Source organism: Notolepis coatsorum (genome assembly GCF_963971535.1).
Source record: "Notolepis coatsorum genome assembly, chromosome: 11".
NCBI classification, from domain to species: Eukaryota; Metazoa; Chordata; class Actinopteri; order Aulopiformes; family Paralepididae; genus Notolepis; species Notolepis coatsorum.
In genome coordinates, this window is record NC_140175.1 from 4,066,821 (window position 1) to 4,081,241 (window position 14,421).

The 14,421-nt window shown below is 46.0% G+C and overlaps 1 protein-coding gene across 1 annotated transcript in view; it reads right to left on the reverse strand.

Annotated features, from left to right (window-relative positions):
- pi4kaa (phosphatidylinositol 4-kinase, catalytic, alpha a) overlaps positions 1-14,421 on the reverse strand; it is a 144,460-nt gene that overhangs the window by 109,726 nt on the left and 20,313 nt on the right. Inside the window, exons 12-17 of the mRNA XM_084325266.1 lie at positions 13,328-13,428; positions 10,214-10,343; positions 8,217-8,346; positions 6,944-7,039; positions 6,036-6,219; positions 4,203-4,303 (exon numbers count right to left, since the gene is read on the reverse strand). Coding sequence (XP_084181392.1) covers positions 4,203-4,303; positions 6,036-6,219; positions 6,944-7,039; positions 8,217-8,346; positions 10,214-10,343; positions 13,328-13,428 — 742 coding nt within the window. The remainder of the gene's footprint in view (positions 1-4,202; positions 4,304-6,035; positions 6,220-6,943; positions 7,040-8,216; positions 8,347-10,213; positions 10,344-13,327; positions 13,429-14,421) is intronic.

Genomic DNA, 14,421 nt, shown 5'->3' on the forward strand with positions numbered 1-14,421 from the left:
ACCCCCTCTTGGATAGTACCTCCATTATCCCTCACTCCTAACCAGACACCACCATTATAAGCTAGCTTTTATTCTCTCCACCACTTCTAACCACATTGACATTTTGGATTCATTGAGACCCAGAATTCTTGCTGTAGATATTTCTTGATATATCACATCGAGATATGTAAGAAACCACACTTTTCGGCACATTTTTTCCGGTTGAAACCAACGTGATGCGATCAGTTTTTTAGCTACTGTGATACCCGATAAAACCAATCTCTTTAGTTGTGGATTCACTGCAAACTCAAAAACATCATTCAATAGTAATACCGAGGGGTGTACAGGTATATTCCAAGATACGAGTATTGATAATTGTTGGGACACATCTTTCCAGAATGCCTTAACTGGTGGGCAGTCCCAATACATGTGCATAAATGTTCCTTCGTCCCCATTTGTACATTGGGAGCATTTGGAGTCTTGTTTAAGCCCCATTTTGCACAGCCTTATAGGAGTCAAGTATGACCTGTGAATATAGTTCAGATTGATTTGTTGATGATCCGGGTTCCTTGATGTAAGTCGGACATTTGCCCAGGCTCCTTGCCAATCAAAGTCATTTTCCAGGTCTGGTATATCCCTCCTCCAGACAGTGTCTAGTTGAAGGGTTTCATACGAGGACGTTAGTAATTGATAATAAAAACCTGATACAAAACCTCCCAATGTTTCTCTTTCATAGAAAAAATTGTGGTATCTGTGGTGTTCAATTGGTATGAGTGATGGAACACCGTGAGACCTCAGACAAAGTCGTAACTGTATGTAAAAAAGCCATGTGGACTCGGTGAGGTTAAACTTTGTGCATATTTCGACATAACTACAGAGGCCCTTGTTATTAAAAATATCCCCTAATGAGTGTATGCCTTGCTCTTCCCATATAGGGAATCTTATAGGGCGTTTTCGCATTAAGAGTGCATTGTTATTGAATATGGGAGTGTGATTATGCCATTCTTGAGGGTTAGGATATTTCTTTTGTGTTTCCCGCCATGTTCTGATTGCATGGGTAATTATTGGGCCAAATTCTCGCTCACAATGCTTGATTGAAAGTTTAGTGTGTGCTATGTCTTTTAGTCTCTGTGGGGCTACTATGTTTTCTTCTAATTCTCTCCAAGATACCAAAGCCTGGGGGTCAAACCATATCTTCAGTGGTCTTAATGTGAAGGCCTTAAAATATTGTAAAAAATCTGGAACTGCCATGCCACCGTCTGCTTTATTTCTCTGTGCGGTGGATCTTTTTATGCGAGGTGGTTTGTTATTCCAAATAAATTTGTATGTGGAGGTTTGTAATCTTTTCCAGTAGCCCTCTGGAGGAGGTAACGGAAGCATTGAGCTGAAGAAATTGATTCTTGGTAATACATCCATCTTAACTATTGATACCCTTGCCTGTACTGAGTTTTTAAGTTTTGCCCACCTGTCCAGGTCGTCTTTGATTTTGTTCTGTATTTTTGTGTAATTGTGCTTCACCGTTTGTCTTATGGTGGGAAATATTTCCACTCCCAAGCATCTAAAATGTTTGACCATGGGTATCGCACCTGGGAGGGTTGTGTCTTTTTTTGCACTGATGTTAAGAGGAAGAAAAGCCGACTTAGGCCAATTTATTTTAAATCCCGATAAATCACCAAAGTTCTCTATCAACTTGAGTATATGCGGCAATGTGTTGTTGGGGTTTTGCATGAACAATATTACGTCGTCCGCATATAAACTAATTTTATGTTGTGTGCCCTTGATTACTATTGGTTCTATGTGTTGGGATTGTCTTATAAATTGTGCTAAAGGTTCTAATGATAGATCGAATAGTCCGGGACTAAGAGGGCAACCCTGTCTGGCTGAGCGTGATACCGGAAAGATATCGGAGATGAATGTGCCTGTTGTAATCCTGGCCGATGGGTCCTTGTATAGTACTTTAATCATATCAATGAATCCTTTTCCTAACCCCATCCTTTCTAATACTGCCCATAGAAACGACCATTCCAACCTGTCAAATGCTTTCATAGCATCCAGGGATAGCATCGCCTTAGGTGTGGTGTCCTCTTTGTCTGCGTCTAGTACGTGCAGTATTCGCCTTATGTTATCATTGATCAGGCGACCTTTTATGAAGCCTGTTTGGTCCGGGTGAACTAAAGACGTCATATGCTTTTGCAATCTGATGGCTAATATCTTAGAGTACAGTTTGACATCGGTTCCGAGGAGGCTTAAAGGACGGTAACTACCGCACTCAGTGGGGTCTTTGTCTTTTTTGTGAAGAACTGAAATGAGTGCGATATTTTGGTGTTTATGGAAGCTTCCCTCTTTGACTGAGTATAAGATCATATTTAGTAATAAGGGTCCAAATATGTCCCAGCAAGAAATGTACATTTCTGATGGGATACCGTCAATTCCGGGAGCCTTGCCGTTTTTCATTCCGGATATGGCCTTCTTGAGTTCTTCTAATGTGATCGGTGCTTCTAACTGTTTAGCGTCGTCCTCCGAAAGTTTAGGGAGAGTAATTTGATTAAGATATGTGTCTAATTTGTCTTGATCAAAGGTCGTCTCTGAATTATACAAATCGGAGTAGAATTCTTTGAATGTATCGTTTATTATTTCGGGTTCTGTTACTAGAGCTTGTTGTTTCCTAATGGCAGTTATATCTGCAAATTTTGCATTAACTCTTAGTCGCATGGCTAATAGGTGACTAGGTTTAGATCCTTGGAAGTACTGCTGTTGTCTTGTGCTGCGTATTTGCAATTCCGATTTTTGTCTGTATATTGCTTTGATCTCTGTCTTTAGAATGTTAACTTGGTTTTCTAGTCTAGTAGAGTTGTTGTATTTTAAAGAATTAATTAATTAATTTTAGCTATCTTAATTGTTACAGTAGTTTCATTATACATTGTGTGTACTGACTTTTAATAATTTTGTTTTTGCAATAGTGATTGTTTTTGTATGTTTTTTTTTGTGTGGACCCCAGGAAGACTAGCTGGTTGCTATCGCACCAGCTAATGGGGATCCCTAATTAAATCAAATCAAATCAAATCTTCTCTCTCTCTCTCTCCACCCCTCCGTCTCCTCCCTCTCTCCACCCCTCCGTCTCTCTCTCCACTCCGCTGTCTCTCTCTCTCCACTCTTCCGTCTCTTCTCTCTCCACTCCTCTGTCTCTTCTCTTTCTCTCTCCACTCCTCTGTCTTTTATCTCTCTCTGTCTCTCTCTCCACTCCTCCTTCTCTCTCTCTCCACTCCTCTGTCTCTTCTCTTTCTCTCTCTCTCTCCACTCCTCTGTCTTTTATCTCTCTCTGTCTCTCTCTCCACTCCTCCTTCACTCTCTCTCCACTCCTCTGTCTCTTCTCTTTCTCTCTCTCTCTCCACTCCTCTGTCTTTTATCTCTCTCTGTCTCTCTCTCCACTCCTCCTTCTCTCTCTCTCCACTCCTCTGTCTCTTCTCTTTCTCTCTCTCTCTCCACTCCTCTGTCTTTTATCTCTCTCTGTCTCTCTCTCCACTCCTCCTTCTCTCTATCTCTCTCTCCACTCCTCAGTCTCTTCTCTCTCTCTATAATAATTTAATTTAGGACCTGCTCCGAGGTCATCAATTGGCACACATGCGATGCATGCATGCAATTCGTATCTGCGATTAACCCATCCCGTCGCCCTTCCCCCCCAAGGGCAGCCGGGAGCAGACAGGCGTCAACGTGAGCCGCGCCAGGGGACCAATCCAAGTGCTCCTGTCCGTCTTCGTCAAGGACGCCACAGCGTTAGCGATCTTGTTGTTGTGCATGTTTTTCCATTGGGTTTATCTTATCGGGGGGGAAACCCTTGCGAGCACGGGGAGAACATGCAAACTCCACACAGAAAGGCCTGGGAGATACCCCACCTGGGTAACTGGCATCATGGAAACCTGGTCCCTAAGCGGGAATCGAACCCTGGACCTTCTTGCTGTGAGGCGACAGTGTTAACCACTACACCACCCCTCAGTCTCCTCTCTCTCTCTCTGAGCTACAGCGTCTCTGTGGCTCTCTCTCTGTCTCTCTCACCCTCTCTCTCTCCCTCTCCACTCTCTCTCTCTCTCTGAGCTAGTGTCTCTGTGTTCACTCTCTCTCTCTCTCTCTCCACTCCTCCGTCTCTCTCTCTCTCCTCTCTCCCCTCTCCCCTCTCCCCTCTCTCCCCCCCCCCCCCCCCTCTCTCTCTCCTCCCCTGTGGTCACCTGTATCCATGGTCCTTGTATTCCTTGTTGGAGTAGACCATGGAGCTGGCCTTCACGCTGATCTGCTGGAACAGGTTCCACACCTCCTGGTAGATGTATTGCTGAAAGGGAAAGAGGCCTGGTGAGGTGAGAGGACAGACGGACCTCCAGGAGGGTAACGGGGAAAGGGGACAATACAATTAAATAAAATAGAATAGAGACAGACGGTACATAATGTCACAGACGTAAGGGAAATAATTAAAAACACATCAAACAAACAACCAAATGGAATCACGAGGTATGTAATACATGAAGAAGCAGAACTTGGTCAGAGGATTGACCGAAGGAAGTGTTAACACGGGGAACATCTAGAGAGATATGGTGAGCAGCTCTGGTGTTATAGAGATACGGTGAGCAGCTCTGGTGTTATAGAGAGATATGGTGAGCAGCTCTGGTGTTATAGAGATATGGTGAGCAGCTCTGGTGTTATAGAGATATGGTGAGCAGCTCTGGTGTTATAGAGATATGGTGAGCAGCTCTGGTGTTATAGAGATATGATGAGCAGCTCTGGTGTTATAGAGATATGGTGAGCAGCTCTGGTGTTATAGAGATATGGTGAGCAGCTCTGGTGTTATAGAGATATGGTGAGCAGCTCTGGTGTTATAGAGATACGGTGAGCAGCTCTGGTGTTATAGAGATATGGTGAGCAGCTCTGGTGTTATAGAGATATGGTGAGCAGCTCTGGTGTTATAGAGATATGGTGAGCAGCTCTGGTGTTATAGTGATACGGTGAGCAGCTCTGGTGTTATAGAGATATGGTGAGCAGCTCTGGTGTTATAGAGATATGGTGAGCAGCTCTGGTGTTATAGAGATATGGTGAGCAGCTCTGGTGTTATAGTGATACGGTGAGCAGCTCTGGTGTTATAGAGATATGGTGAGCAGCTCTGGTGTTATAGAGATATGGTGAGCAGCTCTGGTGTTATAGAGATATGGTGAGCAGCTCTGGTGTTATAGAGATATGGTGAGCAGCTCTGGTGTTATAGAGATATGGTGAGCAGCTCTGGTGTTATAGAGATACGGTGAGCAGCTCTGGTGTTATAGAGATACGGTGAGCAGCGCTGGTGTTATAGAGATATGGTGAGCAGCTCTGGTGTTATAGAGATATGGTGAGCAGCTCTGGTGTTATAGAGATATGATGAGCAGCTCTGGTGTTATAGAGATACGGTGAGCAGCTCTGGTGTTATAGAGATATGGTGAGCAGCTCTGGTGTTATAGAGATATGGTGAGCAGCTCTGGTGTTATAGAGATATGGTGAGCAGCTCTGGTGTTATAGAGATATGGTGAGCAGCTCTGGTGTTATAGAGATATGGTGAGCAGCTCTGGTGTTATAGAGATACGGTGAGCAGCTCTGGTGTTATAGAGATATGGTGAGCAGCTCTGGTGTTATAGAGATACGGTGAGCAGCTCTGGTGTTATAGAGATATGGTGAGCAGCTCTGGTGTTATAGAGATATGGTGAGCAGCTCTGGTGTTATAGAGATATGGTGAGCAGCTCTGGTGTTATAGAGATATGGTGAGCAGCTCTGGTGTTATAGGGATATGATGAGCGGCTCTGGTGTTGTAGAGATATGGTGAGCAGCTCTGGTGTTATAGAGATATGATGAGCGGCTCTGGTGCTATAGAGATATGGTGAGCAGCTCTGGTGTTATAGAGATATGATGAGCGGCTCTGGTGCTATAGAGATATGGTGAGCAGCTCTGGTGTTATAGAGATATGATGAGCGGCTCTGGTGCTATAGAGATAGGAGAAGGTATAACCGTGGAGACTGATAAAGGAGGTAACCATGGAGACTGACGTTGCCGGTGATGACCATGCAGCCCAGCTGGTCCACGATGAGCACGTCCAGCTGGGAGGGCGGCTGGCAGAACTTCTGCTGCAGGATCTGCAGGATGGGCTCCATCACCCGGGGCGTGTCCCTCAGCGCCACGGCGATGTGCCCCAGGGCCCGGATGGTGTGGTCCGGGATCAGGTGGGCGTCCCTGGGGGGGAGCAGAGGCTGGAGTGAGGAGGGCCACACATATATTGATATGGTGTCTTATGTCTGTCGTCTTGTGTTATGGTGTCTTACTAACCAAGCTAACCTGAACCAAGCTAACCTGAACCAAGCTAAACTTACCTGATATAGTGATATGGTGTCGTCTGTGTTATGGTGTCGTCTGTGTTATGGTATCTGTCTGTGTTATGGTGTCGTCTGTGTTATGGTATCTGTCTGTGTTATGGTGTCGTCTGTGTTATGGTATCTGTCTGTGTTATGGTGTCTGTCTGTGTTATGGTATCTGTCTGTGTTATGGTGTCGTCTGTGTTATGGTGTCTGTCTGTGTTATGGTATCTGTCTGTGTTATGGTGTCGTCTGTGTTATGGTATCTGTCTGTGTTATGGTATCTGTCTGTGTTATGGTGTGATGGAGGTTCTTTATGGTCTTTAACAGGTTCAGCGCCAGAGGTCGCTATGGGCGTATGGCCGTTGTGTGCCAGCGCTTTATTCAATGGGGATAAATGCCGGTGTTTGCAGTGCTAAAACTATATTAAATATTAGTCGATTGTCTTTGAGTTTCTTCTGGTCAAGATGCAAAAAACAGATAATTTTCTTGGGTTTGACGCTCAAGCGATGGCGAGTTAACCCGAAATATGTCGGGTCTGGCGTCCAATGTGTTAAAGCAGGTGGTTCTTTATTTAAAGCAGGTGCCCTGGGGGCTGAACTTACTTGTCATTTTCCTGGTAGATGTAGAGGCGGTTAGACAGACTGGCCAGGAAGGCTTCTACAATCACACTGTCCATAGTCAGCCCTGCCTTCAGACACCTGGGAGGAGCAGAGGAGCAGAGGGCTCCGTTTCTATGGGTAACAACTAGGGGTGGGCGTATCACTAGCTTAGCGTCATCTAAAAGATAAAAACAGTTAGCTTAGCGTTATCTAAAAGATACAAACAGTTAGCTTAGCGTCATCTAAAAGATACAAACAGTTAGCTAACAAATACTGACATGAATTGAATTGACAAGAAAGCTCATCGGATTATTTAGCGTGCATCACAAACTGCCCAATTGTACATGAAACAATGTACAACATTTTACATTTAGTAATTTAGCTGAAACGCTTTTATCCAAAGCCACTTACAAGTTCTGTACGACAAGTTAGCAGGAAGGGCACGACTCAAATCGCATAGTGCCTCTGACTGCAACTCGATTATTATTATTATTAACTATTAATTATGTCCACGAAAAAATCATGGTTACCATCTGCAATAAGAATATATATATAATATACATCATCTGTTTTATTAATAATAAGATAACGTTTTCAGCCTGTTCACACAGCATTCAACGATGTATATGGCAGCCAGTATGTATTGTATAATGGTCTCATACGGTATGTATTCTTTGTCCCACGCCGCCCCCTAGTGGAAACACTGTGATCTGGATCTGTGTGCAGGTTGTGTCGCTCTTCTCACCTGCAGATGTTGTCTATTAATATGGAGACGTCATGTATCTCACCTGTAGGGCTGTCCCCGACTAAGGATTTGGATGGTCGACTATGATTGGCCAACATTTGTCGTTAGTCGACTATTGGTTGACAAAGAATAATAATAAATAAGTATAATATTTAAAAAATATATATATATATATTTATTTTAGAATTTTTCATCATTCCATTTGGGCTGTGGGGGGTGCTTAATGTCTGAAGGAGTCGACTGAAGGCTTCTTGTCCTCTGCAAAAGCATGCAATCGGTCCACTGATGGATACATCTTGATATTTGTCTAGTCTAGTGTGTTCATTAGACGGGTGAAATCCTCTTTCAGTGCCTCTGTGCCTGTTTTCCTAGGCAGTTAGCCTCTGGTATGCGTGCCATTAGCGTTAGCCACGCTTCTATGCCTCTTTTCTTTTGGAAAGAATGATAAAAAAAAAACGTATACATTAAAAACTACGGCTCTTTTCGACCGATTAGTCGACTAATCGACTAATAGGGGTCAGCCCTACTCACCTGCAGATGTTGTCTATGGAGATGTCTCGCAGCTGCTCGTACATGGAGGGCGTGGTCTTCTTGTTGGCGTGCGTGCTCAGCGTGGACTGGGAGTGTTCGTTGGTCACGTGGATCTTTATCTCACCTGCGCCTTTAAAGCCAGGTGGGGGATATTTCAACATTTAGAAAAAAAAAAGGGACACGCCAACATTATGGGGGGGGGGGGGGGGGGAATTAAGCTTAGCACAAATTAAATGAACGCGGATACGGACCAGCTAGCCTAGCTGTTCGTTTTAAGTTCAAGTTTCAAGTTTGTTTATTATTATTTTTTTTCTCCTCCATTTTAAATTTTTTTTCTCCCATCCCAATTTAGCCGTGCCAATTCTCCCCTCCCATCTTGATCATTGCTCGCATATGCCCCCCACTGGCCGGTCGTATGGAGGATAGAAGCCTTGCATCACGTGTCCCCTCCGATACATGTGGAGGCAGCCAGTCACATCTTTTTCACCTGCCAGCGCGGACTCTCATTTGGCGACAAGAGTAACGCGTGGGAGGCTCACACTACCCCCGCCATTTTCCTGTCCAGGCGCCCCAACCGACCTGTAGGAGTTGCTGTTCACAACAACCAGATTACCACCCATCGACTCCCCTCCCGCTAACTCTGCCAATTGAGTCAGTATGGCGGCCGGCCCAAGCCGGAGGCAACGCTGACAGCCGGATTCACCAACGCAAGAGACACCAGGTTCGAATCCGGCTGTCAGCGTTGCCTTTGGCCGGCCGTCATCAGGGGTGCAGTCGTAATATGGGCGGAGGCCAAACGGTATCCTATTATTATGCAAAGTCTAGGCACTTATCACCTAGACTTTGCATAATAATAGGATGCGCGCACTTCGAAGCCCAAACGCTGTTTGACCGCGGTTGCCCAGCACTGCACCACTGGCCGTCATACTAACTCATTCAATTGGCAGAGTTAGTGGGAGGGGAGTCGATGGGTGGTAATCTGGACGTTGTGGACAGCGACTCCTACAGGTCGGTTGGGGGACGCCTGCCCAGCAGAGACAGGAAATGGCGGGGGTAGTGTGAGCCTCCCACATGTTACTCCTCGCCAATGAGAGTCCGCGCTGGCAGGTGAAAAGATGTGACAGGCTGCCTCCTGGTGTATCGGAGGGGACACGTGATGCAAGGCTTCTATCCTCCCTACAACCGGCCAGTGGGGGGCATATGCGAGCAACGTTCAAGACAGGGGAGGGGAGAATTGGCACATTGGAATTGGGATGGGAGAAAAATAGAAAAAGAGGAGAAAAAGTGGATTAAAAAAATATATCTTTACTGGCTGTGCTACTTGTAGAGTGTTGTGTTCTGGTGGGTCTGGTACCTGAGGTGTACTGGCTGTGGTCTGGTGGGTCTGGTACCTGAGGTGTACTGGTTGTGTTCTGGTGGGTCTGGTACCTGAGGTGTACTGGCTGTGTTCTGGTGGGTCTGGTACCTGAGGTGTACTGGCTGTGTTCTGGTGGGTCTGGTACCTGAGGTGTACTGGCTGTGTTCTGGTGGGTCTGGTACCTGAGGAGGTGTACTGGCTGTGTTCTGGTGGGTCTGGTACCTGAGGTGTACTGGCTGTGTTCTGGTGGGTCTGGTACCTGAGGTGGTGTACTGGCTGTGTTCTGGTGGGTCTGGTACCTGAGGTGGTGTACTGGCTGTGTTCTGGTGGGTCTGGTACCTGAGGTGTACTGGCTGTGGTACTTGTTGAGTGTTGTACTGGCTGTGTTCTGGTGGGTCTGGTACCTGAGGTGTACTGGCTGTGGTACTTGTTGAGTGTTGTACTGGCTGTGTTCTGGTGGGTCTGGTACCTGAGGTGTACTGGCTGTGGTACTTGTTGAGTGTTGTACTGGCTCTGTGTTCTGGTGGGTCTGGTACCTGAGGTGTACTGGCTGTGGTACTTGTTGAGTGTTGTACTGGCTGTGTTCTGGTGGGTCTGGTACCTGAGGTGTACTGGCTCTGTGTTCTGGTGGGTCTGGTACCTGAGGTGTACTGGCTGTGGTACTTGTAGAGCTTGACGAGGACGGGTGAGGGCACCACCAGGAAGTCCCTCAGGGACATGGTGACAGAGTGCGCCACCACCGGAAAGCGCTCGCACAGCCGGCCCAGACCCTGGTGGACAACGAACAACACCGAACAACTAATTATTCATTAGGTCATTAGGCTGTCCAACGTCATTCTCCTACGCAGAGGGCCGGACGACCGTTTGGACATCTCTGTCCAAACAGGAAGTAAACGTCTCTGTCCAAACAGGAAGTAAACGTCTCTGTCCAAACAGGAAGTAAACGTCTCTCTGTCCAAACAGGAAGTAAACGTCTCTGTCCAAACAGGAAGTAAGCGTCTCTCTGTCCAAACAGGAAGTAAGCGTCTCTCTGTCCAAACAGGAAGTAAACGTCTCTGTCCAAACAGGAAGTAAACGTCTCTGTCCAAACAGGAAGTAAGCGTTTATGTCCAAACAGGAAGTAAGCGTTTCTGTCCAAACTGGAAGTAAACATCTCTGTCCAAACAGGAAGTAAGGGTTCTGTCCAAACAGGAAGTAAGTGTTTCTGTCCAAACAGGAAGTAAACGTCTCTGTCCAAACAGGAAGTAAGCGTCTCTGTCCAAACAGGAAGTAAACATCTCTGTCCAAACAGGAAGTAAACATCTCTGTCCAAACAGGAAGTAAGCGTCTCTGTCCAAACAGGAAGTAAATGTCTCTGTCCAAACAGGAAGTAAACATCTCTGTCCAAACAGGAAGTACACGTCTCTGTCCAAACAGGAAGTAAACGTCTCTGTCCAAACAGGAAGTAAACGTCTCTGTCCAAACAGGAAGTAAGTGTCTCTGTCCAAACTGGAAGTAAACGTCTCTGTCCAAACAGGAAGTAAACGTCTCTGTCCAAACAGGAAGTAAACATCTCTGTCCAAACAGGAAGTAAGCGTTTCGGTCCAAACAGGAAGTAAACGTCTCTGTCCAAACAGGAAGTAAACGTCTCTGTCCAAACAGGAAGTAAGCGTCTCTGTCCAAACAGGAAGTAAACGTCTCTGTCCAAACAGGAAGTAAACGTCTCTGTCCAAACAGGAAGTAAACGTCTCTGTCCAAACAGGAAGTAAGCGTCTCTGTCCAAACAGGAAGTAAGCGTATCTGTCCAAACAGGAAGTAAACGTCTCTGTCCAAACAGGAAGTAAGCGTTTCGGTCCAAACAGGAAGTAAACATCTCTGTCCAAACAGGAAGTAAGCGTCTCTGTCCAAACAGGAAGTAAGCGTCTCTGTCCAAACAGGAAGTAAACGTCTCTGTCCAAACAGGAAGTAAGCGTCTCTGTCCAAACAGGAAGTAAGCGTATCTGTCCAAACAGGAAGTAAACGTCTCTGTCCAAACTGGAAGTAAGCGTCTCTGTCCAAACAGGAAGTAAGCGTCTCTGTCCAAACAGGAAGTAAACGTCTCTGTCCAAGTTCAAGTTCTTTAATAGTTGTCATACAGAAGTACAGAATACTTTCATACAAAATGCTTCTTACTGTTACGCTCCAGAGACTGTGCTAGACAAGATAGTATCAAATAACATAATAACATAATATAGCATGAATTTAGAAGAAGAAAATGAGGTCACAGTGTTCGGTATAGACATATGTACAATGTTCTGAGTTACCATATAATATACAATACACAATACTATGCAGTGTACTAATGTACAGTACTATCTAGTGCAAAGCAGAAATGGGATGAGGTACAATTTTAGGTACAATTTACAGTAAGGTGTACGAGTTGTAGTGCAATCCTTCATCCATAAATATAAATATAAAGTGTGGGGAGTGGGTGCTACAGTGTGTTTGTTTAAAGTGGGTGTGTGCTATAAAGTGTGTGGAGTGGGTGCTACAGTGTGTTTGTTTAAAGTGGGTGTGTGCGTGTGGATGTGTGTGCTATGTGCGTTTGGTGGTTGTTGTTGTGTAGTGTTCATTCATTGTTCGTTTAGCAGCCTGATGGCCTGGGGATAGAAGCTTCTTCTGAGTCTTTCTGTGCTCGCCTTGAGACTCCGGTATCGCTTGCCTGACCGCAGCAGTTCAAAGAGGCAGTTGTTCGGGTGACTGGAGTCTTTAATGATTCTCTTAGCCTTGCCCTTGCAACGCTTGTAGTAAATGTTCTGGAGGGTGGGGAGCCCCCCTCCAATTGTGCGTTCGGCTGAACGTGTCACTCTTTGTAGTCTGCTTCGGTCTTGTGCAGTGCTATTCCCAAACCAGGAGGTGATGTTGCCGGTCAAGATGCTCTCTATTGTACATGAGTAGAAGTTCTTAAGGATCTTCTGGCTGACTTGGAACTTCCTTAGGCGCCTGAGGAAGTAGAGGCGTTGTCGTGCCTTCTTCACAACACTGTCAATGTGTGTGGTCCATGTCAAGTCCTCGGATATGTAGGCTCCGAGGTACTTGAAGCTGTTGACTCTCTCAACCGGTGCCCCGTCGATGCTGAGGGGGCTGTAGTCCTTGACCCCCGACCTCCTGAAGTCCACAATCATCTCCTTTGTTTTGCTGACGTTCAGGGAGAGGCTGTTTTCCTGGCACCATCCCGCCAGGACCTTGACCTCTTCCAGGTAGGCCCTCTCGTCGTTGGCAGAGATCAGGCCCACCACCACTGTGTCGTCAGCAAATTTGACGATTGTATTGCTACTCCGCTGAGCCACACAGTCGTGTGTGTACAGGGAGTAGAGGAGGGGACTCAGAACACAGCCCTGGGGGGCCCCTATGTTGAGGGTGATGGATGAGGAGGTGCAGTTGCCTGCTCTCACCACCTGGGGTCTGCCAGTCAGGAAGTCCAAGACCCACTGGCAGAGGTCATAGTTCAAGCCCAGGTCCCTGAGCTTGGCTATGAGTATGGAGGGGACTATGGTATTGAATGCCGAGCTGTAGTCGATGAATAGCATTCTCACATAGTTCCCCTGCCTCTTGTCCAGGTGTGATGCTGCTGTGTGCAGCACATGGGATATGGCGTCCTCCGTGGACCTGACCAAACAGGAAGTAAGCGTCTCTGTCCAAACAGGAAGTAAACATCTCCGTCCAAACAGGAAGTAAACATCTCTTGACCTTCCACATGATCAAAGCAGCGTTAGTGATGATAATAAAGCGTTACCTGGAGGCAGCAGATTAAAAGCGGCATGTGCGCGATGATGACTTTACTGGACGTCTTGGACTGCAGCTTCTCCGACAGCTTGGTGCACAGGTTCTCCGCCCCTGGAGAAGGACAGAGAGAGAGACAGAGCGTCACAGAGTGTATCGCAGGCATGTTGAATAGGGATGTCCGATATTGGCATTAAAATGTAATATCGAAGATTATCGGTATCCGTTAAAAAAGAAAATAAATAAATAAAAGATTTTTATTTATTTTTTTTACATTTATTTACCCTTTATTTACACAGGCAAGCAAGTAAGAACACATTTTTATTTATTGTGAAAAGTATGCATAATGTTGTGTTAATTCCACGACAAGAGATATGTAATGTTAATAACCTGAAATTATTCAGTTTTTTGGGGGGGAAACCCTGCATATATCGGTATCGGTTGATATCGGTATCGGAAATTAAGAGTTGGACAATATCGGTATATCGGTATCTGTAAAAAAAAGCCAATATCGAACATCCGTAGTGTTGAATGTTTGAACGCTTCTGGCGTTCTGCTCAGCGAGGCCGCTAGAAGATTGTGCTGCATGTGAACAAATACAGAATAAAGTTGACTAAATAAAAGTCATAGATAAATAAAACGTCTTAATAAAGTATATCTCTGGGGCGGCTATGTGGCGCAGTGGGCAAGGCCCCTCCCTGTTCGAGCCCAGCGCTCCACATTGCTTTCAGTTTAGCTGGTCGTCCACACTAATACACATTGGCAGTATTAGGGGGTGGGAAACTGATGGGTGGGGATCGGGGGTTGTGGACAGCGACTCCTACAGGTCGGTTGGTGCGCCTGCGCAGTAGAATCAGGAAGCGATGGGGGCGGGGCCCCTCCAAAGCCCAGACCCCCGACGCTGAAAGATCGCGCCGCGCAGGTGGAAAGATGCGACTGCTGCTACCTCGAGTACCGGAGGGGACTCGTGCTATGTATGACTTAGTCCACATTGCAGCCGGCTTGTGGGAGGCAAGAAACAGCGTTCGAAGACAGGGGAGGGTTGAATTGGATGATATGGGGAAAAAATTGGGATGGGAGAAAAATAGAAAATGGGAGAAAAAGTGG